Source organism: Thermobia domestica, chromosome 2, assembly GCF_964235325.1.
Source record: "Thermobia domestica chromosome 2, izTheDome1.hap1.1, whole genome shotgun sequence".
Classification (NCBI taxonomy): Eukaryota; Metazoa; Arthropoda; class Insecta; order Zygentoma; family Lepismatidae; genus Thermobia; species Thermobia domestica.
Genome location: NC_137455.1, coordinates 81,015,993 through 81,042,698, shown reverse-complemented (window position 1 = coordinate 81,042,698; position 26,706 = coordinate 81,015,993). Strand labels below are relative to the sequence as shown.

Here is a 26,706-nt window from a genome sequence, read left to right as displayed (position 1 = left end):
TGTGGGTTTTTATTTCGGGTTTAATTGTTTTTTTCGAAATATTTTAATGTCTTTTGGGTAAAAATTTAAAATATGATTTACATTTCAAGATTGTCATTGTCACAACTTGCAACAATTTTCTATTCACTGCTGTTTTGAATAATGGCCGCCATTTTGAAATTTTATGACGCCAAAATATATATACAGCTAATTTAGTCTCTCGTGCTTCTACTCTGAAAATTTCAACTTGAAAGACCGAAAACTGCCCTTTTTTTGCGTGGATAACCGCTATTTTGAAGAAAAAAAAAAGCCATTTTGTAACTTTACGTTGGTTTGCCGCCAAAATCTATACAGAAAATTTGGAGTGTCTCCAGCTTGTATTCTGAAAATTTAAAAGACCGAAAGTTGTACACTGTGTGGTACAGGCAGACAAACGAACAAATGTAGATCGAGTTATCCCAGGAGCCTCAGTGACGTTCGCCAAATGTGAATACCAAATAGCTATATTAATTTAAAACAAAGACATAATACAATAAAATGTCTTATATGAAATAAATATTTATCAACGTAAAATAAATGGTTTTATTGTTGAGTTCACTTTCGATGCTTTGTGCGTTCAATTACGGGAATTTCCCGAGCACTTGTTGCAAGACGGTTCTTTTCTGAAAATTAATTTAAAACAATTAACAAAGATAGGCCTATAATTCATATTTTATAAAGTAAATGTTTCAAAATGTCATAAATGAAATTAAATACCTTCCAGCGTGAAATATATAATTTTATTGTTGAAGTATTCACTCCGATGCCTTGTGGGTTTAATTGTGGGAATTTCCCGAACACTTCTTTCACGACAGGTTTTCCCTGAAAATGCATCTTCCTTTACTGTACATCGAAACTTCCATTAATACTGAAATTTGAACTCAGCACTTAAAATAGTAAGCGTTACATAGTCTTGAAAGCTCCGAGCATTAAGCTTCTTAATTTTGACAATACTATTTACGCTATTGCTGGTGTTGATTCTACAGAATGCTTATTTGAAGGGTAGCAACAAATGACTGAACTGAACTGTTGTTAGTCCCTCTATTAATTCTAGGTTTCTACATAGAAATCAATAAACACTTTATATTTTTGATCAGTGTATATAATTTCAGTTCTTCACACTTACTAATAGAGGTTAAAAGCTGTTATTTTATTTTCATTTTTAAAAAAAGAAGTTTGCATAATACTTCAATTGTAATATTAGATTGATTTTCAATCATGTTGCAATACTGAATTGTATCCAAAATTTATCTTTCATTGAAATGAGATAAGAAAAGTAGTGTTTAGTTTAGAACACTTAAATAGTGGAAAGACGAAACAATATGATTTAGGGAGAAGTTTGCATTATGTGAAATTAAGCTGCACAAGTTATGTAAAATAAGCTGATTGCTATCAGAATCAAGGTTCACTTTGTGGATTTCATAATTTTAGTCCCTTTTTCTTGACGGTTTAACATTTCCTTTTAAAATAAAGGTCCATATAGGCACATTCAAGACCTTCCACAAGCTGAGTCAGTACAATGACCAAGTTAGTACTTTTCTCTTAATACAATTCTCATATTATTATATTATTACTGCTTCAAGCTTGTGTATGATATACAGGAATTGTTTCCTTTTTATTATTTGATATCAACACAACAGTAATGATATAGAATGGAATTGTAGATTTATGAATTAGTAGGATACTATTTTCCTTCGCCGCTGAAAATGTTTACAAACTTCTAAATTCCTAGGCAAATTCGGTACATAGCAAAAACGGAATACTTGAAAACCTGGTGCCTCGGAAGGGTCCTCTCACAAGTCGCAATCGTGCAAACAGGTCAAAATCGCACGGGAGTTAACGTCTCATGACTATGGTAGATGTCTTAACACCTTTCAATGCCACCTGGTGAACAATTGGATCACTCTATCTGCCACATAAAAACGAACTTTCGGTTTCTCCTTTAGGATGTTCTACAGTTTGATGATTAAGCGCAATTTCTACATTCATTCCTGACGTTCTAGTGACGATAAATTTGAGGAAGATCAATGCCCTACCTGCTCCTCTGTAACGGACAAACAGACGTTTACACAGGGTTTCATTCAACTAAATAATAGAATTCACAGTTTTTTTTTTTTTTTACAATCCAAATGTTTTCAATTTCACTATCGAAAACTTTATAAAAATCTTCCATCACCAAACACTGTTAAACTATTTGGAGACAGCTGGCCACAAAAAGAAGTACGACGTTTGGGTGCCACATGATCGGACTCAAAAACATTTACTCGATCGAATTTGCCAATAAAGAGTTCAAGCCACTTCTGAAGCAGTCGACACGAGTGACGAAAAGTGAATAACCTACGAAAACAATGTATGAAAAAGATCTGGTCGAAGCAACAAGAAGCCCCACACTAACGCTCAGGAAGGTTATAGATGCGTTTCGTAGGGACATCGTTAATCACGAGCTGCTACTGCCAGGCAGAACGGGACTCGAACTATACTGTCGACAATTAGCGTGAGTGCACCTAGCAATCAAAAGAAACGACAGGAAGTAGTCAAGAGAAAGAGTGTCGTACACTACACCGACAACGCTACACTTCATACATCTTTAATGATCGGTCGCAAATTGAGAGAACTAGGTTCTAGGCTGGGAGGATTTAGTATATCCACCGTATAGTCCGGACCTGGAACTGTTACATTATTATTTGTTTCGGTCTCTTCGGAACTCCAGAATGGTATTTAGTTAGCTTTAAAAGAGGCTTCTGAAAACCATTTGTTACTTAAAAAAAAAAAAAAAGAAATTAAGACGTTACGGAATTATGGTATTCTAGGAAAAATGGCAGAAGGCTATCGAACAAAATGGTGCATATGTAGTTTCATAATGTTATTTTCAAATCATAATAAGTGATTCTCAACAGGCTCAATACTTTTTAGGCAACCTATTATTAAATAATAATAATAATAATAATAATAATAATAATAATAATAATAATAATAATAATAATAATAATAATAACTTACTTCAAAGGAAAATACATTACACTATATTTGGTTATTGAGCGTATGGAACACATTATAATAGCAAGTACTAACTCTACTTTTTTTTAAAAATGTTACTTTTATGTATTTTATAACCGATATTTCAAATGCTTCCTGCGGACACTTAGCTTCACGGCTTAAGCTTAGAATTTCTTCTATACTGGACTTCACATAGTCTCCTAATTAACAGAAGTATGTAAATAAAAAATATCTATAATACCGGTACAGTGTTCTTACGTCTTCCAATCAAAGCCTGTTCAAATTCCTATATGTACAATGTTGCTAAATTAAACAGTTGTCAATTATTGTTTAAAATTAACTTCTTTTTTTCATTTTTTGGATTGCCTAAAAGATGTACAATAAAGTATTTACAATCATAAAGTTGTTTTTTTTTATTGATATAGTTGGTAATGATCGTATTCCAGTTCTTCTCAAAGTATTATTTTCAGTGTTTATTGTCCTTATATAATAAACTTCAATTATTCTAAGCCTAAGCCCTGAAGATAAGTGCACGCGGGAAGCACTTGAAATATCAGTTAGAAAATACATAAAAAGAACATTCTTTAGGTAAGTTAGTAATTATTCTTTGTATTACTCTAGCTTCATTTATTTTGGAAAAAAAATGAAATGAAATCTTTAAGTTTAACGTCCCACGGTTAGGCCGGTTAGGCTAAAGGAGACGGTGATGATGAGAGATGAGTGAAATGGTGGAATGAAGAAAATGGGAGGAAACGGGAAAACCCCGAGAAAACCCACAAGCACGGTGTTTGTCCACCACAAAGTCCACACGGCGCGAACTGGGATCGAACCAGGGACTCCAAGCACCGGAGGTGAACGCTCTACCACTGTGCCCCCACGCCCCCATTCATTTATTTTGACAATAATGTCATTGCATATTTTAATATTCTTTAATATCAAGTTATTTTTTTCTCAAGGACGTTAAACATGAACGCCCTGAGGTCTTTACAATAGCCTCTCAAACATAAAAAGTGCTAATAACGCTATAACCTACGTAACGTTGATATTATTAGTATTTGTTATATCAATTGAGCAGACAGTTCATTTCGAACATATTCATCAAATGGCATTTTATAAGTCTCAAATTAGGAAGTGTTCATATTGACAACTATGGCTCATCTCTTGAGAATATACCTATAGTTCATTCAAGGAACGTTCAGTACCTCATGTAAACAAATACACGTGGTGATTGTTTCATTTTATTGGTTAAAGAGCCTTGCCGCATTCATGCGGCAGAAGAAAATAGTCCATTGTCAAGTAAACTGTTTTTCAATGTTTTTGTTGCTTATAAGGCTCATTACCAGAAATACAATTTACTTACAGTGAAATAACAGAAAGAACACTCTATCTAAGAACTAAATTGAATTAATGCAATCAGAGAGAATACGCATGAGTAGAAATTGGGTTTGGCCCACCTTATGCACGAATCACAGTTTACAATATGGCTGCGTGCGGGGAATATGCAAAACGCCGACAGGGTACAAGCACGTGCTTCTCAAAAGAAGCGGTGACCGATAGCCAATCATCCGATGACTGGTGGAGTAATATCATTCTACAATGTTTACATCAGGATCAGAAGGTTCGTTGAACATTCTCCTTCCTCATCGTTCGTTGTACGTGGCCTCGAGTTTGATACTCGACATTATACATTTGGTTCGTGTACTTTGGTAGATTTAGTCTAATTTAGACTGGACGCTAAAAAGGATAGCATAGCAATCTTCCCTTTTTTAAATCCAATACTCAATGTTGAAATCTGTCTTTAATGAAAGAACTTTACAAGGTCTCTTGTAATTTCTAAATATAATTTTTTATTTACTGTGCCTAATATTCAATATATTGTACTGAACGTACTATTGTACTGTATGTACTAATTGTACTGTTCTGGCATTTCCTGATATCTTCCTCATCAGGGCAGGGCAGGGCAACACACGTGCAACTTGTCTCTCTTCTCAGAATTCCATCTTGCACTATTTTGTGTGCATGGTAAACAACGATGAGGTCAATAAATAAATAAAATAAAGTAACTCGTTAATTGAGGTAATGTAAATTCCTAGCACTAGAATCCTCTTCTTTTGAAAGTGTTATTTCAGAAAGAAGTTATGTGTAAGATTTTTATGAAGATTATGTAATTTTGTGCTAGTTTGTAGAATTTTGTCCACTGCTAACAGGTACTTTGTGGAGATGCTGTTATAATCTTAAATCTACGTTAAACATTAAACTTCGATGGCTACAAACTTCTTTAATTTGCCGTAGTACTGTTGAAAACATATTGTTTCCAAAAATCACGTAAGAATCTGCTGCAAATGCCCGAATTACCTTCGATTCATAGTTCATGTCATTCTCCTCAGAATGAATCAGGCTTCAACTTGCACAGACACCACACACATCATATGTCACGATCCATAAACTTGGAATTTTTTTTCAAAAGTTGGACACCCCTATCGGGGTTCCTGGTTCAGGTACCTGTAAGAAAAATACTACATGCGCTAGAGTACTTAACTGCCATGTTTCATTGAAGTACGTGTAGGAGGTACGAATATAAAGTATTTTTTGGAACCAAACACACAAAATATTGCAACTAATAAGCCTTAGAGTATGTCTTCCTTCTGTAAATGGAAGCACGTGTTACTTACAGTAAAATTCGCGCAAAGAATTGCTAATGAGCGACATTTAATGTATTAATATTATGATGAGAGGAATACACGATTAAAAGTGAATTTGTATGCCGAACGTATTCTGAAAGTATTACAGCAGATGGTTCTGTATGTAACTGAAAGCTGACTTCACATTCTGTCATCGAGTAGCTACTAATATAACTGATAGTTTCCATCAATCTTATCTGTTGCTTTGTACCTTGTGAACTTAACAAAAGAGATATATTTACATAATAAACAGCATATTATTACAAAATGCTTTGTGTCGAACGTCATTTGAAGTTAATACATGGGAAATTATCTTTGACATCAGAAGAGGACTTACTACGATCGTGGGTCTGCTGCTTTCGGAACTAAGCTTCAAGTTGTAGCAGTAATTCGCTGAAAGTAAAACACTAGTGAAGTCCCTTTAATATTAAACCTGGGCGCACAAGTTTCCTATAGCGGTATCCCATAGGTCAGCCCTGCCCACGGCGAGCAGATAGTGGAAACTCTCCTCGTGAACGCTCACGAGCATTCTACGAGCAAATACCATTGTTCGTGCTTCGTGGATCTTCGGGTTTTGTCCTTAGAGGAGCGGAAGTGTCAACCTTGACGGTAATCACTAGCTTACCAAAAAAAAAAAAAAAAGTATGTATGGTAACTGATTGCCATTTAGTGTAAAGTGTTTTTTTACAATGTGGTAACCGTTAACTATAGACAATACAAACTTGTAACAGCAATCAAATGATAAACTATGTACGTTCCTTTTCTTCTTTTTTCTTTCCTTTTGTTAAAGAGGGATGTGGGTTTGTTATATCCGAGTGTGGGTTTGTTATATTATGTTGTTTCGCTTTTTAGGAAAAGAGATAATCTGTTGATAAGAAAAAAAACTGTAGCACTTGTTTGTAATTATCTAAGTATATCTCCAGAAAATTAGCTTATGCATGTATGTGTGTACGAATAGGCTTAGCAAGGGGTTGGTTGTGGAGATTAGAAGCCACTATTACACTATCAATAGGAAGAATAGTATTTCTTACTCCACTTTTAAAGTTACTTTGATCGCAAAGAATCAAACAAAATATTAAGAGAGCCAAAGAGATTTTCCATTTTTAAGTGTGACCGTTAGTGATTGCAATTTTTTTTTTTTTTTTTAACAAGGAGTGTCTTTTTAATAAGGAAAAATGTATTGTCCCTGGCTGGTTGCTTGCCGGTGGCTTGTTAAAAGTGAAAAAGAATGTTAAATCATTTCAACGACTGAAGCTACACGCTTGTCTTTCTTCGATAGTTACTGACTGATTTTGAAAGTCACAATGTTGTAGGCCTACTGTAATAGCGTAGGCCTACTGTAATAGCGTAGGTCTACTGTAATAGCGTAAATTCGAAAGGAAACGTTCCAACTGAATGATACGAACAATTATTCCCAATGTCTTGAACATGAAACGTGGGTTGCACGGATAACGCTTAAAGTAGGCTGGACTGCACTGGAATTTCCTTCCGGCAAATTAGTGTTTGGTCGAAACTCGGTTCTTCTGTGTAATTGTCTCTTAACAACATTTGAACATTTCTTTTAGATAATAATAACTAACTAACTCTATGGTCTATGGAACCCGAAGGTTCAATGCCGCGTTTACAAAATATTTCCACTAACTTATGTCCTTAGCCAACTGGATCCAGTTTCTACTCTGTACTCTTATTTCTGCAAGATCCATCTTAATATTGTCTTCCCATCTACGCCTAGGTCTTCCTAGTGGTCTTCTTCCAATTGGGTTTTCAGTTCAAATTATGAAAGCGTTTCTAATTTCTTCCATTCTGGCTACATGGCCTGCCCACCTGAGCCTTCTACACTTCATAACCCTAATAATGTTAGGTGAGCGGTATAAACTATGCAATTCCTAGTTATGAATTTCTTCCAATCCCCATTTTCATCCCTCTTTGGTCCGAATAATAATAATAATAATAATAATAATAATAATAATAATAATAATAATAATAATAATAATAATAATAATAATAATGCGTATTATTATTATTATTATTATTTTCAACCTCCCATCGTTCTCCTATCAATCTAGCAACGAAAGGCGTTTACAACTTAGCAAACCTGAAGCGAATGACAAATTACAGACCGAGTGCTAATGTAATACAACGTCACGAATTGTGTAAGCAAGCTAAAAAGGTCTGAAACAATTCGTTTCCGATTTTTGCAGTCGTTTTTGCGTCTGTAAGATGACATGTTTAATATTAGTTTCTTTCTTTCTTTCTTTCTTGTTCATTTGTTAGTTACTTCAACGCTAACTGTAACCTCTATCATGCGTCTTCCTCAACCAAAAAACGTACCAATTTTATTTCCTGCAGTGTTTTCGCGTCACTGCTTTCGAAATGGGGAGGGGGAGAGCACACCTGCACATTTCACGCTTGCGTCTGCACAATGCTTATCATCGTGCGAATTTCTGGCCAGGCTTGGCCATAGGTTTTTCGCCATCATGTGTGGTTGGCAACACTTATCGGATGCAGTGGAAGAAGCGAAGCTAGCAGCACCTGTGCTCACCTGTTCTTATCTTCGCTCGTGCCCGCTCACGCTTTGGCTCCGGGAGCCAATTCATGGACAGGCCTGCCATAGGTATTGGCGACCAGTCATCAGCACAATTTTGCTGCTAGATGTCACCACTCTTGTTTAAACTCAATCTGAAGGAAGCTGCAGCGTTCGATGGCAGGAAGGTAATCTCAAGATGTGATCCAGCTATGCTAATACAATGGTTACGCCAAGTGTAGAGCTTACGATAAATAGCCTACTCAAGTCAATCCAAGTTGTTAAAAAATTAATTTTCAACGGTTCAATTGTGTCCTCACTTTCATCTTACGCATGCAAAATAAGAAAATATAGAAATATCCCTCCTTCAGAGGTAAAATTTTCGAAAATCGTGGGACTATCTTAACGTATTTTCAATGAGCATTTTACATACCGATTTCCATTTTCCATACCTTGAAGGGCTCGTGAGATTATATATTCGTCATAAATTTTGAATCCCTTTTCCCCTAGGACATGCATTTGGTGAAAGTGACAAGATGAAAACCCTAAGTCACGTGCTATGCTAACTATGCTCAAAAATTCAGTCCAAAAGGTTCACCATTCTCTTGTGATACTGTAGCAGATACAGTTTATGTTATTTTTATATATTGACATTAGCATAGAAATTGCCTCCCATTAAAAGCGGATTATCTAAAACGCTGGAGCACTTGGAATTTATTTGTAATAAAGGAAGTTATACATGACATTTCAACTTACTAACAAGAGCTAATGAGACACTCTATTTCTGGAATATATTTTAAAGCCCCTTCTTTCACCCCTGTAAATATGCATTTTAACTCAAATGACACGATAAAAATTTGCAAGATCTAAGTGCTAACAGTGTTCAAACATTCATTTCAACCGGTTTAGCCGTCTTCCTGTGATGATGAGACAAACATTAAATACAAGGGAAAAATTATAGAAATTTCTCCTTAGGAATGGAATTTTTGAAAACACTGAAACTAGTTGTTATTTTTAATGGGGATTTTATAAACCAAATTTCACTTTTCAAACTTGTGAGGCACAGGAGACATACTATTTTTGGCATAAAGTTCGATCTCCCTCCTTCCCCTTAGGACGCACATTTTAATCAGTTAACATAATAAAAATCCAATTTGAGGTGGGTACTAACTATTCAAAAATTAATTTCAAATGGTTCAGTCCGTCATATATATGTAAGTGTTCCAGTTACGATAGAAATGTTACATATATTACCATGATAGTACAATTCTGAACTAAAAATTGCATGTATAAATTTTGGTCATTAGCTGTAAGCTTAAATAAATATATATACTTTGTTTCTAGATCATTATTAAAATCTTACTATCATACGAATTAAGTTGTGATTTTCAGACTTACATTCAATAAGTACCCCAGAATGGTCAGAAATATCGCACTTTATTTCCGTTTTAAGTAAAATAAATTAAAAATCATTCCATTTATATCGTGATTTAAATCAATCAACCCTCGGCGTAGGACATTAACATCAATGCTACATAGAAATAACAAACTTCATTAAAATATTCGAGTACAATCATGCAAGAAAGAACTCTCGTTTTTTTAATTCATACGAAAGCGGAAAAATATTTCTAACTCTGTTCACGTGGTTTAACTCCATCGAAAGATATGCTGCTTTCACATGAGAGCTGCAAACAGACGGTTCCCCGAATGAAATCAAGCAATCTTGTTTCCGGTACTAAGCTTAGTGCTATTAGATAGAGAGGAAAAACAGCTCTTGAAAATATTTCTGACAAAAAGAGGAAAAGAAGCAAAATAATTCATAAGCTATAATCTACAACTGTCTTATTATTTGTTATGATAAATTTACATATTCTTATATGTAAATTTATGTTTTATCTCAGCAGTACCCATCTCCCCGAAGTGTTCAAGTCCTCCCCTCCCCTCCCCTCCAAAACACATAGCAGATTACTTCACTTGGTAACCTCTACCTCTTTCTTTTAAAACAAATTAGCCTAGTTTATGTCCACTTACGCCTCTAGCTACAACTTTGTCCTTTACATCTGAATAGAATGTTTTATTGCTTTAGTTTAACGTTTCACGATTATGCACCGAGGCTAAAAGAGACGGAGATGATGCTAATGAATGAAATGGAGAAATGAAGAAAGTAGGAGGGAAACCTGACCTCCCAAAAAAACAACGCGCATGGTGTTTGTTCACTACAAATCCCCGTAGGCACGAGATGAAATCAAACCAGGGACTGCACGCACCAGAAGTGAGCGCTCTACCACTAAACCACCGTGGTCGCAAAAGAAAATACAATTTTTGCTATGAAAATTAATTATTTTAAATTATTATTCATACTGAAGTTCTCCTTCATAGTCAGTGTTCTTGAAGGAATAATTATGGTAGAACTGAAGTTCAATTGTACCATTTTCAAAGAAAGATTATGTTTCCGCAAAAAAAAAAAATTCAGAGGTGCATCCAAAGCCTTAAAATTTGTCTGTAGACACCCTGTTCTATCTATAATTAAGCTTTATCAGTACAAAAGGAGTGAACAGTGACATGTTATTTTGGAAATATAACCAGACTTTCTTCCAGGAAATCTTGTTATAGTAAAAATTCAAAATGTGAAGGGGATGCAACTGGACACTATTCGTTAAAGAATGTGACCTGTACAAGAGTGACATGCAATCACATTTAATTTCCATTAACTCCTGGGAAGGAGGGGTTGACCATCTTCGGGAGGGTTGGATCCTCTCCCCCCTCCCTCCAAGAAGTGCACTTGGAAACAACACTAATTGTTGCATACAATAAAATACACATAGAAAAGACCTAGGAAATGATAAGAACAGAGTGCGGACACGCTATTAGTTTAAAAATTTAAAAAAAAAAAACTTCTTTTTTAAAATTTTGAAACGTTTACTGTTCAAAACTAATACTAGTATGAAAATACGAAGTATTCACGCGTAGATCAAGGAAAAATTTTAAACACTGCAACTGCCAAGATGGAGAAAAATATTTTATCTTCTTTGTGACAAAAGTATTACTAATTTCTTTTATATTTTATGAGAATCAAAAAGTAGATATTCCGAATCATTGGGTTTTCAAACGAGCATATTGTATGGTGTTCTCAACATAAGGACTGCATCCTCAAACACACAAAAGCTAATGTTTCCTTCTCTATCACGTTATCTTACAGATATCACACAATGAGTGACTGGGCCGAAATTTGAACACTTTTCGGCGGCTTATAATTCCGATGCGTTAACCATTACGCCACCTAGACTGCTCTCCGAATATCCACTCATTCTAAACTCGAATCGATGCTCGATTACTCAGGACCACACTGTCTGTACCAGAAGTCATATTGGACCACTTAGTATCTACATTCAGATCACCTCTGACAGTTGAATTACACATTATATGTGATAAAAGAAGGAAATAATCGATTTTTATCACACCAGTTCCTCTATAGATGCGGATTCAATAATATACCGAGTGAAAAAATGTGATCTGAGTGGTTGAGTACCGACTTCAAGAGAAGCAGAATGTATGGTTGTTCAAGAAGACAGGATAGTGAAGTAGTTAATGCATTGGCATGGCAAGCCGGAGACTCGGGGTTTAACTCCGTTCCAGTCGGGTATTTTTTAACTTTTTGTTTATCATTAAACTAGCACCTATGAACAAATTGGTGTGCATATAGAATGGGTTATTTTCCCTTAGCATGCGGTCCACCATACTGTATTACTACGAGAAAGGTGATACTATAAGTTGTCTGTGGTAGTATTTCTGAACTGTCTATCAGAAATACTACCACAGACAACATATAGTATCACTTTCTCGTAGTAATACAGTATGGTGGCACGCATGCTTAGTGAAAATGCACACCCTTTTTAAACAATAGACAAAGAACTGCAAATTATAGAGGAGAAAAAAGTGCAATCACCTGGTAATATACTAACCATAATTGTAGTATAGGAATACAATATAGTAAACGGAGCACTTTCTTTGGGGAGCTATCTTCTCCTACCATGTAGAATATAATCAAAGAAATATCTTCGCACAAAGAATACCTAGTAAACATTCGTTGTAAGAAATCGAATATTAAAGTAATGAGAGACAATTACGTCCAAAACTAAACAGCATTATATTTTTAACAATGTTATATGATGGCAGCCAGAGTACTGATCTGTACCAGTTACCAGTTTCCACCTCTGTGTTTTAGTGGCCAAGTGACTAATCCTCGTTGTCCCGGGTTCAATCCACAATTGACATTTCCTTGAGATTCTGTCTCACATACACTCGGTTCTGTTTCGAAACAAACTGTAATCGATAGATGGCGCGGGAGATTTGGGTTCGACTTCCAGCGGAAGCTCCTGTAGTTCGGATCCCACGTTAAGCTGCAGTTTCACATCTCATATATAGCATCGCTGATGCAACTCTAATCCAACTAATTTAATTGGTATTTTTTGTTCATTTGATGAGCGCATCTATCAAACCATATTACTCTACCCATGAGAGCGAGTAGTTTGGTTAAACCGGGCTTACCTGGTTTATTTAGTTTGGAAGATCTTCTACGTAATTTAACGTGCAAAATTGATTGGTGCAGGCCCCGATTACTGGAGGTGACAGCACCAAGATCAAATCGAACGCCAGACAGTTGAAATTTTTCGATTAAAATTTCGAACCTGCGCATAGACCCCTCACTAACTCTGGGCTCTAGACTCGTGTTTCAAGTAATTATTTAGTGACAGAGATCCTGAAGATATTACTAATGCACAATTAATTTAGTTAGGTTAGTTGAGCTGCACACCATGAGTTGTCAGAATATGAAAGATTAATTCACGAACTCCAGACAAGATTATTGACATGGCCAGCAAATTTTAAAGCGAAAAGATACTTTTAAAAAAGAAGAAAGGTTAACTTTCCAAAACTACACTTGAAATCCTTAGTCATACAATAATAATGGAGCTACTTTCAACCATGAGAACAATTCAAATAGTTGTATCTGGATCTGCTGAAACAAAGAATTCTTCCCTTATTTTCATATTCACCCTTGGTAACGCGTCTACTTCCTGCGGACGCACTCTCGCGTTTTTGTGTGCGCCCTCTTTCTTCGTCCTTCCCATACGCAGACTATATGCAATATTAGCTTGTAGTGACCACCCATCAACATGTTAGCAGGAGATTTTTGCACAATTACACTGAGCATTACCTAGAACGATACAACAACGAAATATATCGCAGAACACTTCTACAATAACCCTAATTTTTGTGAATGCGTACAGATACCTACTGGAGCGTGTAATAAAATTATTCCAAAAAAAGACTACAAAGTTGGATATTGAGTTATTTTAGATGGTCTCACAATTCATAATTTTGAATCGAGATTTGGAGAAGAAACAATTTTCAAGATTTTCTTTAGCTTGGAGTGTACAACGACTCACCAAAGGTAGTCGTCAACCTGGTTCGGCTAATGATATAAGTAAATCTTGAGTGGTAGTAATTGTTTACACATAAAAATATCTTCAATAATTATATACACTATTATTCTCACCTTTTCTATCGAAATTACAAGTCGATGATCGATATTAAATGGTTTATTAGTTGATACTCTTTTAACGTATTTTTACTCAAACTGTCTTGCAAACATACATGTTGATTAGGTATCTATAAACAACTACATAGCAACGAATTATATATAATAATGTACATTTCTTACATATATTAAAAACATTCTTCTTTTGTTATTTTTAAATTAACATTATATCAAGTATAGTACTTGAATATGAGCACTTTCTGCCCAAGGTACAGGTAATTATTAAACGAGGCAAAGTATCTCGTTGTATAAAAATGTCGCCCGACGATGGGACTGAATATAAAAGTTACAAGCGAGCTTAGCTTTTATATTTAAGAACCACTGGTCCGTTTACAATAATGATGTTACATTACTTATGTCCTTTACATTTTGATCGCCCCTCATATATATATATATATCTTCATTAAGCTTCATATATATAAATACATTTATAATAAATATTTTATTCCATTATCATTTATCTTTTATTACAAAAACGTCGTCGCTTAATAATATAATTACTGAAGGGTGCGCAGTTAAAATCGTAAGAGGCAAATTACCTTTTAAAAACATAAATCACAATGATTAGCAGTTTCAATCATTATTAAAACGGTTATGTTATGGAAATAATATTTGATCTCTCCAGGGCGCATTATATAATAACTACGTTAGATGACGTTTCATAATATACATTGTATCCATAAGGCATCAGAATATAGAAGAATCTTATTCGGGTAACATATAAAGTAGCGCATAAAGACAGTCGTCGGATAAATAGCTTAATAGAATGAACCTTATTCTTAACATAATCTTTGACAACAAATTCTCGACACAAATCCATATAATATAAATAACCTTTGCCTTTGATCAATTATAAATCGAATTATAATTCTTCACATTAACAAGAGAGAATTAAAAATCATTTGAAAATTATCATTGGTTAATGAGAATTAAAGAAAATTAAATTAAGTAAAAATCAAAAATTAAACGTAACCTACGTTTAGACGAACAAAAGGAAGAAAATAAATCTATTTTTACACAAACATATTCATAAGAATCAGTAGCTGATATGAGTTTAACTCTTACTTCATCAACTGCAGTCAGTTTACATTCGTACTTGCATATGTTTCTAATAAAGTACATTGTACTGCACAATCGTGATTAGTTTCCGCATTATTTTGTACATGAATTGCGTCATTATCTTGATTGTGATACAAAGTGACATCTCTTGAACTATGATTATGTCTATACATAGGATTTATAGCATTTCTAGAATTTCGCCATGAATTTCGACTGTTTTTGTGTCTACTTCGATTATATGGTCTAACATAAGGATTGCCACGGTTGATTAGGTTAGGTGGATTCCCAACATATCTTTGCCTATTTTGCTCGTTCGGATTGCTTAAATTCACTCGATTTAGGTTCTGTTCCGTATCGTTCGCATTACGGATATTTAGATTACGAACAGGTACAAAGTGATCTGAATTATTTTTAATTTTACCTACTCCCGCTTGATGATTCTGAGCGTGGTATTGAGTTTCATAACATTGTACAAGCATTAATAAATGATTAAAACTCATACACTGGGTAGAAAACAGGATCTGTTGTAGTTTAAACGGTAGCAAATTTCGAATTGATGCAATTACTCTAGATTCCGATTGCAACGGATTTACGACTTTTAATTCGTTATATGTATTTACAACAAAATCAACAACAGATTTGTGCAACCGAGGATTGAAAGGTTGATTTCTAATCGTGGCATCTCTGTTTGCAAGCAAGAAGTCATTTTCGTAATTTGCAATCAGCGCAGCTTTAAATTCATCATATGTATTGACGTGATCTCGTACTGCTTTAAACCATAAAGAACATGGTGGGAGTAATAAATGAGGGATTAGTTTCATATATTGCGATTTATCTATACACATTATATTGCACTCATCCTGAAATTTTTCTAGGAAAGAAGTAGCATTTTCGTTACATTTACCACTGAACTTACTCATAGCACGTATTTCACTCATCTTTACACTTAACTTTACCTTTCTTTCACCATTCCGTGTTCGTGTTGAGTAACAATTCCTATCTACTGCGGGATGTGTAGTTCCACCATCTCTTTTACGCCCATCTGTATTCCTTGGATGAATTCCTTCCAAAATAATGTCCTCATCGGATGGATTACTTGAAGATGATATAATGTGAGGTCCACGTTGATCTGCTACGGGTGAATGCGAGGTCATCTCCTGTGAACAAGGGAACTCCAGATGATCATTAACCATGTTGTTGTGGTATGCGTTGTCCTTAATCTGTAGCATCCTGATTTCCTCTTGTAATGCAGATATCAACTGAGTATTCGCACGTTATCCGTGACCTGAATCTTTTGTTGCCGTACAGAAGATTCTATTACTTCCAAATCCTTTTTTACACAGTTGACTTCTTGAATTGTATGGTTGTAATTATCTTGGCAATCTTCTGATGCTCTTCTTAGCTTTTCATCGAACTGTGATGTGATGTCACTCACCGCCTGGATAATAGATTGTTTCGTCTCTTCGGATGTCTTCTCCAATCGTTTATTTAATTCCTGATACTGTTTGCTGGATTCTTCGGATTTCCGCTCCATCGTCTGTTTTAATTCCTCATACTGTTTGCTAGATTCTTCGGATTTCCGCTCCATCGTCTGTTTTAATTCCTCATACTGTTTGCTAGATTCTTCGGATTTCCGATCCATTATCTGTTTTAATTCCTCATACTGTTTGCTAGAAGTCTGCTTTAATTCATTGGACATCTGAGCCAAATTTTGTTCTTGTCGCTGTAAAGCCATTAAGATTTTGTCTTCAAAGGTCAACACTTCAGGTACAACAGGAGCTGTATTTTGTTCTTCGTTACCATTGTCACCAGTTTCTTTGTCCATTGCCTCACCGATCATCATTTTTCTTGTGATTATTCTACCACTTCTAAGTACAGTAAAGTTCGTAGACATGAACCTTATTACTGAAGTAAATTCACCCCTTACTTGTACTTCAGGATATGAATTTACAAATATCCCGAGTGAGGTAAACCAAAATTTTTACAACGACTCACCAAAGGTAGTCGTCAACCTGGTTCGGCTAATGATATAAGTAAATCTTGAGTGGTAGTAATTGTTTACACATAAAAATATCTTCAATAATTATATACACTATTATTCTCACCTTTTCTATCGAAATTACAAGTCGATGATCGATATTAAATGGTTTATTAGTTGATACTCTTTTAACGTATTTTTACTCAAACTGTCTTGCAAACATACATGTTGATTAGGTATCTATAAACAACTACATAGCAACGAATTATATATAATAATGTACATTTCTTACATATATTAAAAACATTCTTCTTTTGTTATTTTTAAATTAACATTATATCAAGTATAGTACTTGAATATGAGCACTTTCTGCCCAAGGTACAGGTAATTATTAAACGAGGCAAAGTATCTCGTTGTAAGTGGTGTAATTTCTATAGACAATAGATATAAAAGAAATTACTCAAATCAAATTTTGTGTTCAGATTCGAATTCATCGCTGCTGAAAAACACTACAAAGAGAAGAGATACGCACGCAAGTCCACTGAAGTGTAATGCTACGGTTGTTTTTTTTTTTTTTTTTTTTACTTTTGACCTTAGAATTGCTATTGATGCAGTCACCTCAAGAAATCAGGACCTTCACAATCGATTCTTCAATTCAAATTACGCTTCAAGAATCTTTAAAAAAATATTTAAAAGCATGTAAAATGGTTTAACCAAAGTAGTGTTAAAATGTAGTAAAAATGTATTGGAACATTTTTAGTTTAACGTCCCACAGTAGTGTAGCTTACGAAAAGTCTGCTTTTTTCTTTTTTATTTATTTTATTTGCTTTAAGTGATTTTCTATAACGATCTAGCTTGTTATTACCCTTGCGCATGTCCGAATAATTGCTTACAGGCTGATAATATGAGTGGAAACTGAACTGTCCTGGAAATAATTACATGCTATTCTATTATATGCAATTATTTCATTACGAAAATTACTCGTACTGTCCTAGAAATTGTTTCTTAGAATAGACGTTGTATTCATAGGTGCAGATTCACTTTACAAGAACTTCCTCTTACGGGTATAGATACGAATCCAGACGTACGGCATTAAAATGACTATGCAAAAATTGCAATCCAAACTATGCTGAGGATGGCCACTAAAAACGAGAATGCTATCTAACCGAGTCAGGGCAGGAGCGCACCAGAAGAGCAGCGCGAGGTTGTCCCCATAGCGACGGGGTGTACGCGCATAAACTAGGAAAGTGCAACCAACACTTGATATCACATTCACTCATTTTAATCCTACTAAAGCCGATATAATAGTTTGACATTAGTAATATTACACTTGTGAACACAAAATACTGGTATCTTACATTGTGTAGAAATGCTCCGACAATGGTTATTACTATCCTAGATAATCCTCTTTCACATTCATTTACTCATTTAACCGTAAAACTACCATCTTAATGGAGGACTATTCCTAAAAGGTACCCCACGATTATGCACCGAGGTTAAGGGAGTTGGTGATGGTGAGATGGACGGTATTCATTTTAACCGTTTTCCATCACAACCTGGTGGGAGTTGAGATCAAAGCATGGATCCCAGCAACAAAGATAAGAGCTTTCTCTGAAAACCGTGGCTTCTATTTTCTTTAATGACTAATGATAATTTGGGAGTACTGACTCGATAGAGCTCGGTCTCAACCTTGAAAAGTGTCCATAACCCGGTCAAACTCAGAATCAAGCGTCAACTAGCTCCTTTTCCTTATAGAGTAAGGCAGTATGTTCACTCCCAGAAAGCTAATGCTAAATCACCTGACACAAAGACTGAATCCGCTAGATTCACTACAACTGGTACCACCACCAAACATGTCTTCGGCCTTTGTGTCGTCTCTATCTACTTCCAAGTTACTGCCTCTGACACCACGATCTCCGTTTGCCTTTTCAAACTGTTTGTTATTTTGGAATCAAATTGACCCCTTCTTCTAAGCCTTTGTTTTGAGAGAAACTCGGTTTGAGATTAAGGATTTTCAGGGAGAAAGCGTAGTACTGGAGCCACTTGCCAGGAAGGACTACTGCGCTACAGAACAAGTTCAGCTGTATATAATGTTAAACTTCTCCTTTCACCAACGAATTTTAAAAGCTAGTAGGGGTGTGTTAGTGTAGGGTAGAGAAGGGTAATTACGTTAGACTAATTCAGGTTCTTTTATTTCTGGACCTTTTGTGTAACTCTTGAACCCATTGTAAGTAGACGGAAACGATACAAGGGTTAAATACACGTTTGGTGGTGGAGAAGGTTTTAGAATACAGGTGCACCACATAAGTTAGAAGCTAGGTAGGTTCCTTTCTGTACCAAAGTTTAATATTTAATTCACATTGTACTGCCGAGCGAGCGTTAGCGACGAAAGACGGGTTAGAGCCCCGCAGGGTACGTTGTTTTCTGTCTTTATTACAGGAAAATGGGAAGGGGGCCTGTGTTCTAGAACCTTCCCTTGGTGGTGGGACCATCTGAATTGAATCAAGCGGATTTATTTTTGGTGCCTTAATTCTATTGGATTGAAAATGGCATCTCGCCCTATGAGGAAAAAGACTGTTCGTCCGGGCAAAAGCTAGTTGACTTTTGACCTCTAGTTCGACCGGGTAGTGGTCGGTATTTCTCGAGATCGAGACCATATGCAATCGACTCAGCACACTCGAATTATCTTTATTCATTGTATATATAAAGCTAAGGTTACTCCACTTTAACTTAAATGTGTTTTCAATTATTTTCTAAATATTAGTTATTTTTTACTTTGGGTTAACTGCCGCAGAGCGCGGCCCCGAAATACAAACTTTACGTAGAAATGAACAGAATTAGACTAAATGTGATAATGAGAGTAACAAACGATAGAAAGGTCATCACTGTAGGGTGGTTAATAAGAAGGAAAGTGAAGTTAAACTGTGGACTGTATGTGTTAATGGACTGATGCGATATGAGGTGAGCTGGCAGTAGAGCATAATCTGATAGTGTTTCAACACTGTGTTATTATAACTAACTTAGGATATGTATGCTGCTGTATTCTCATGGGATCAAGGTGGAACAAAAAGAGCCCTGCGGGGCTTCTAACCCGTTCCTACTCCTACTCCTTCTCCTCCTACTACTACTCAACTTATACTATGGATCCGTATAATAAAATTGCACGTACTTTTTTTTATCAATAAAATTGTGTGTACAAAGTGGACTAAATACAACATGACATTACGTCACGCTCGGGTGTCCTCACTTTGTAAATTTAATCTCACTCTTTGGGAAGACATGATATTTAATCGGCCGCATTGTTTTAATCATCAATGCGTAATATGTACTTTGGGCTAATGTTTAGCAGAAGGGGTCCAGCAAGTGTTTCTGAAAAATGTTACAATTTCAGTCATTTCTGTTCCCATTAGGTTAGTTTAGGTGAGTTTAGATTAGTTTAGGGTAGGCTAGATTAGTTTATGTTACATTATGTTAGTATAGGGGTCCAGCATAATTTTCAAAAAAAAAAAAAAAATGATAGAATTTCGTTTTTTCTACTAATATTAGGTTAGTTCAGGTTAGCTTAAGTTAGTTAAAGTTATTTTAGATTTGCTTATGTTATGTTAGGTTTAAGAACTTGCATTATTCATTTCTCCCGTAAATTTTATGTTTTTGGATCCCTTCTGCTAAACATAACCCGTGCTTTGCAACACTCAACAGTTCCAAGGTACTACTTTGCGCAGTAATACTATAGGTACTGATGTATATGGGTGTAGGAAAGAGCAAAAGAAGCGTGAAAATAAGAAATATTTGAAGGCCAGAAATTAAACAGAGGAAACTGTAGGTAAAATATATGAAAGTAAGAACAGGTAAGTTGTAATACAACGTTGAGAACAGATTTATGTGGGTTTTATCCGGGGCCGCCATCTGCGGCAGTTTAGCCTTTACTTTTGTTAAATACTGATAATACATTGTTTTGGAATTTTCAGTAATCCTATAATTTATGTTACCCTTTAGTCCGATTCCAACACTGATCCAGTGGGGCAGGTGACTCAGTGGTAGAGCGCTTACCTCTGGTGTGTACGGTCCCTGGTTCAATCCCCGGCCAAGTATATTTGTGGTGGACAACATCGTGTTTAGAGGTTTTCTCTGGGTACTCCCGTTTCATCTCACATTCTTATTCCACCATTCTCACTCACTTGCTGTAATCATCTGTCTACCGGGTATAAGCGTGGGAAGTCTAGAAAAAATTTCATTTCATTTCATTCTCCAATACTGATTCATTCATATTGACATTTGAAGAAATTGCTTTGAGTAACGTAAGCCGGCAACATAATGCATATCAAGTTATGTGTCACTTTAAGCGCCAAGCTTTATTGAAACATGCCTTAATATTACAGAAGATCAAAATGTCCTGTGTGAATTTCAGAAGACCATTTATAATGCTTAATTTGAGATTGATACAGATTACTATTATTCTCTCTATATCTTTCAGTATCGTGAGTTATTTGGTATCATATCTATGATTTTTTTTTAAATATTCAAGATTGGAAATAATAATAGAACATATAGTTTGATATTTTATACTATCAAAATAACCTACAAAGAACTTTGTATTAGTTTTATATATCAGATTAACAATATTTACCTTTATCTTATTCCTACACCAGACACACAACGCCTGTTTTATAATCACAGGCTATTGCCCTGGAGACCAACCATTTACTCTTTGAGTTCAAGCGAGTTTTCAAATTTAGAAACGATTCGCTCCGTACAACTTTGCGCCACTCCTTGTCGTTAACTATATTCAGAGTATGATGGAATATTTATGAATAATTTGGTTGTTTTTGGAAGTGATTATCGGAGCAAAATCTTGACAATTTAGGTCATATATATATATATAGTCTTATGCGGAGTCGTTTTGAATATGATTAGCATCATACTAAAAGACTGACTACTGCAGGAAACGTATGTAAGAAGAACTCTTTAGTATGGCACTAATAACGCGTCAGAACATACCTGCATAGGGCCTTTTATCTTCATTCTCAGCTGTATGTGCTCATTGTTGAATGCAAATCACTAAGTATAGCCATTCAAGGCGAAAGAAAAAAAAGAAAGAAAGAAAAACTATAAGTTAACTTTCGACACAAAATATACATTTTTTCCCCCTCGAACATTATTATCTAGTTCAGAAGTAGTGCTTGTTCGATTGGCTCATTTCCATTTCCTATGGCCATCTTTGCACAGACTTAGAACATGAATGCAGAATGGTAATAACTTTATTTTAACCGTTGTCTTTCCTTACGTTCTAAAAATACACTTTCATGTGTTATGTATCGTAATGATGTTTATTCAACTAATTATTTTACAATCATGGAAGCACAATGTCGCTACTTATGGAGACGATACGCCTTTGGATACAAATTATTATTATTATTATTATTATTATTATTATTATTATTATTATTATTATTATTATTATTATTATTATTATTATTATTAATGACAATAATAATAATAATAATAATAATAATAATAATAATAATAATAATAATAACTTCAAATATAGTCTAACGCCTTTCAACTTTAATTTGGTTGGCAGCTTTTTACCTGCAGTACACTGGTCGAAGTGAGGCGGTATGTGGTGGTATGCCATACCACCTCTGTTTTTTTTTTCGAGATGAAGGCATACCGCCTCTGGTTTTTCAGTGATTAAGACATACCATCACTGGAGAGTAGGTGCTAAATACCTTTAATAAATCAATTTTTATACATAGTATTTGAGAATAGCTTTCCACGTAAAAGGATTTTATTTCTTATGTAGAAATGAGGTCTAAGTTGAACGCACCGATATTTTTACCTTTTTCCTACCTTTTGTTTTTAAAATGAGGTGTCTTCAAAGTTCATATAGTTTATATTTTGATAAGTCATATTGAATTGTTTCTTTCTTATATATATATATGTGTATGTGTCTTCTTGCCTTAATGCATATAAGTGTCGTGTTTTGAGCATGGGTGGATCTTCAGGAGTTTGAAATACCCCTCAGTCGAGTGGCGGATCCTGCAGTTTTTCCGCAGGAAATCGTTAATATAAAAATTCGGTTTCTGAGCATTTTCGTGAATAATTCTCTATAATACAACATAAGGGGATATTTTTTTCAGAGAGTTGTTGACGGGGATCAAAGTCTCTCTCCATGTCATTCCCTCCCGTAACTACAAAGAACTCTCTAATTGTTTTTGGTCATTATGTAAATAGAAGAGCAATATTTTAAGCAACATACCCTTACTGTATTTCAACATTTAGATAGATGGTATGTCGAATCAAATCGAAATAAAACATACCGCCTCTGCTTTTTTTCATTCGAACACTGCTACAGTATGTTTGATTGCAGCAAGAGAATTGTTTCGAAACTCATCGAAAAATGAGAAAGACTCAGGTAGGATTGACAAATTGTAATTAAAAACAGGCGGTTAAAGCTGACGGATTAAAATAAGATCAAATTGATGCGCTTAAATAGCGAGAGTGTCTTGATTCAATGTTAATTCCAACAAAATACTGTTACTAAAATTCTGTTAGTAAAAATCTCATTTTGCGACTCCTTTTGTTCTCCCAAGGAATTTTCTTAAACTTTCTTCAAATTTGTCAATTTTCACATACGCAGTCTCTATTTTCAGTTATATCAAGATTCTCTTTTTAAAAATATTGGGCAGTATTCAGAGAGAATTCGTTAATCGAGGGTTAGTTACAGACTAGTTACTGGCATACAAGCTCTTTACTAAGGAAGGTACACTTTTTGGTATTCAGAGTCTACTTTGAGTACAACTAAAGGGTTGATTTGCGTATGAGTAACTTATATAACCCCAATGCATCGGGTGAGAAAAATAAATGTGGCAACTACGGAAAAGTAGATCAGCGCATGCGTAGTCTGTAAAATTGAAAACACCTGAAACACGAAATACGAAATGTTGTTTCTCACGCTAAACCGCGGGTAAAAGATTAGCCTCTGCTCTAGATTAATTAGTCACACGTGATTAACTTCGTCAAATACTACGTCCTAATCAGAGACTCTGAATACAATTTTGATAACCATCCGTTAGTCAACTCCGTAGTATCGCCTTAATCAGACGTTAAAACGACTCTACATATGGCCTATTATCTTCTAAAATGCCGACAAAAGTACGCAGGCTGCACACTTTGTACTCCGCAAAGGTTAGGAAATATATTATTAAAATTGGACAAAGCTGACAATTTGCCACTACTATATTCTAAATTAAATTATTTTGAAAATACATATACGTATGTTACTCGTTTATATTATATCCGCATGTCTATTTTCATTACATTGAGATAATAATGAGCATCAGAAGTGTCACTGTTCATCTCAGCGACCTCAAAACGATAGACTCGACACTAATATCGGTCATTTTTGATCATTTCTAAATGTCTTTCACTTCCTTTAAGTTACATAGTCAAAGTGATATGATAAAAATCATCTCATGTTCTAACATCATCTATGTTGAAACTTTGATCGAGATCGGTTGGGTGGTTCAAGAGTTATTAAGTTTTATTTATTTTTATATATTTCTCCCCTCCCTTACCCCTCCCCCAATGTCTACCGTCAAAATTATATGATAAAAAAACACCCCAGGTCCGAACTTCATCCATATTGAAAATTTGATTAAGATCGGTCCTGTGGTTAAAGCGTGATGAAGTCACAGAGACAGTCACTTTTATTTTTATTCTTTTTTTTTTTTTTTTTTTTTTACATATATCTCTTCCTCCCTCTCCGCTAGATTCCACCATAAAAGTGAAATAACGAAAACATCCCAGGCTTTAACCTTATCTAAGTTGAAACTTTGATCAAGATAGGTCTGGTGGCTCAAAAGTTATTAAATTTCATTTATTTTTATAGACTTCTCCCCTCCCCTTCCCTTCCTCTAAGTTCTACAGTTAAAGTGATATGATAAAAGTCACCTCATATCTGAACATCATCAACATTGAAAATTTGGTTAAGATCGGTAGGGTGGTTTAAACGTGAAGTCATAAATACAATCACTTTTATTTTTACTTTTTTGACATATATCTCCCCTCTCCCCTTCGTTGCATTCTAAAAGTGAAATGAAGAAAACACCCAGGCCCGAACCTTATCTATGTTGAAAGTTTGATCGAGATCGGTCGCGTGGTTCAAGAGTTATTAAGTTTTATTTATTTTCATATATTTCCCCTCCTCACCTCCCCCTCCCCTAAGATCTATTCTCAAAATGAAATGATAAAAAAAAAAAACTTTCCAGGTTTAAACTTCACATATGTTGAAAATTTGATCAAGTTCGATCGGATGGTTCAAAAGTAATTAATTCACGAACATAGTCATTTTTATATTTATTGATTTTTGTATATCTCCCCCTCCAACCCTTTGGTGTTCGAGTTATTTGCCTTCGAAGTTGAGGCTTGGACTTGAGTTCAAACTCCAAGTTTGATAATCACGTCAGTGCTGTAAATGTAATATCATCAATATTAAAATTCCCTCTAATAACTTTTATCCTTTAATAACCAAAACGGTTGATAAATTACGCCAACAATGAAGACTGCAGAATAGAACAGAAGAAGAAAACTTTACTGAAACATCTCCAATGTAAGACTCTAAACCTTGAGAGAAAATGAAACCATCCAAGAGAATTCACATTATAGAACTACTGAGACAGATTATAACAGAATTATCTTCGACCACTTATCAAAATAAATGTTAGATTAGAAAGACAAATGTAAGGTGATTGGAAGTAGGAGGGAAGAATATAGAAGTAGGAGGGAAGAAACTATTTTTCAATACCTGTGTAATACTATTAGTGATGATATGAAGTACGAACGTAAAATGATAGCAAGGATAGGAATGGCGAAAGAAACCTTTAGGAGGAAGAAAAGTCTATTTTGTGTGACCTAGAAAAATATTGAGGAAAAGACTAATAAATGATTTCGTGTGGAGTATTGTATTATATGGGTCAGAAACATGGACATTACACAATAGTGATTTAAAAAAAAAACGACTAGAAGTTTCGAAATATGGGTGTGGAGAAGAATGGAGAGAATTAGCTGATTCGACCGGAAAACAAATGAAAGAGTGTTACAAATGGTGGGGAAGAAAATATTTTTAGATGTTATTGAGAAGAGAAAGAGAGACTGGTTGGGACATTGGCTAAGAAGAAATTAATTTATCATGAGAAACATAATGGAGGATATGGCGGCAAGAAACAGAGGGAAGAGGCGAAGGAAGCTACAATTGATGAACGACATCAAAACAGAAAAATCATACGTGAAGACGAAGAAGTTAGATGAAGACTGTGGAGCATGGAAGCTTCTTAGTTGCGGCAAGTAACCTGCTAATACTGTCAGAAAATCTATGACGTCAATGATGATTTTTCAAAATTCATGAAACAGATAACCCATATTGTTATTGCAACGAGAATATTTGTGATATGGAGCAAATTATTTTTAAATGTAAATTAACCGAAAAATAAATCTAATTTATTAATGGTACTATAGTAATAAAAAATAAGGTCCTTTTTGGACAAAAGTATATTAGCCTTGAATACTGAGCAAATTATTCAAAATTGATTTATGGAATTTAGTTTAACAATGCTATATTATATTAAAAAAGAAAACTGGAAATAAGAAAGTAAATGTCTCTAGCGGTAATAAAACAAAACAAAATTAACAAAAAAAACGCATTAGATTTGAAGCCATTTTATTAATTTGTTTACAAACATAATTCCAGATACAGCTGAACGCTAGTTTACAATGAAATATCTAATGAATATAGGAGATAAAAACATAAGATAATAATAATAATAATAATAATAATAATAATAATAATAAT

At 34.8% G+C, this 26,706-nt stretch overlaps 1 protein-coding gene across 2 annotated transcripts in view; it reads right to left on the bottom strand.

Moving 5' to 3' along the window:
* grsm (probable aminopeptidase NPEPL1 granny smith protein) overlaps positions 1-21,636 on the bottom strand; it is a 68,232-nt gene extending 46,596 nt beyond the window's left edge. Inside the window, exon 1 of one of the 2 annotated variants that reach the window (XM_081742998.1) lies at positions 21,484-21,636. Coding sequence is in view for 1 of the 2 variants with exons in the window: in XM_081742996.1 (XP_081599122.1) it covers positions 5,371-5,381 (11 nt within the window). In the remaining variant the exon portion in view is untranslated. Of the gene's footprint in view, positions 1-5,370; positions 5,518-21,483 lie in introns of those variants that run through there. The other variant, XM_081742996.1, reaches the window with a different exon arrangement.
* Between the last annotated feature and the right edge of the window lie 5,070 nt (positions 21,637-26,706).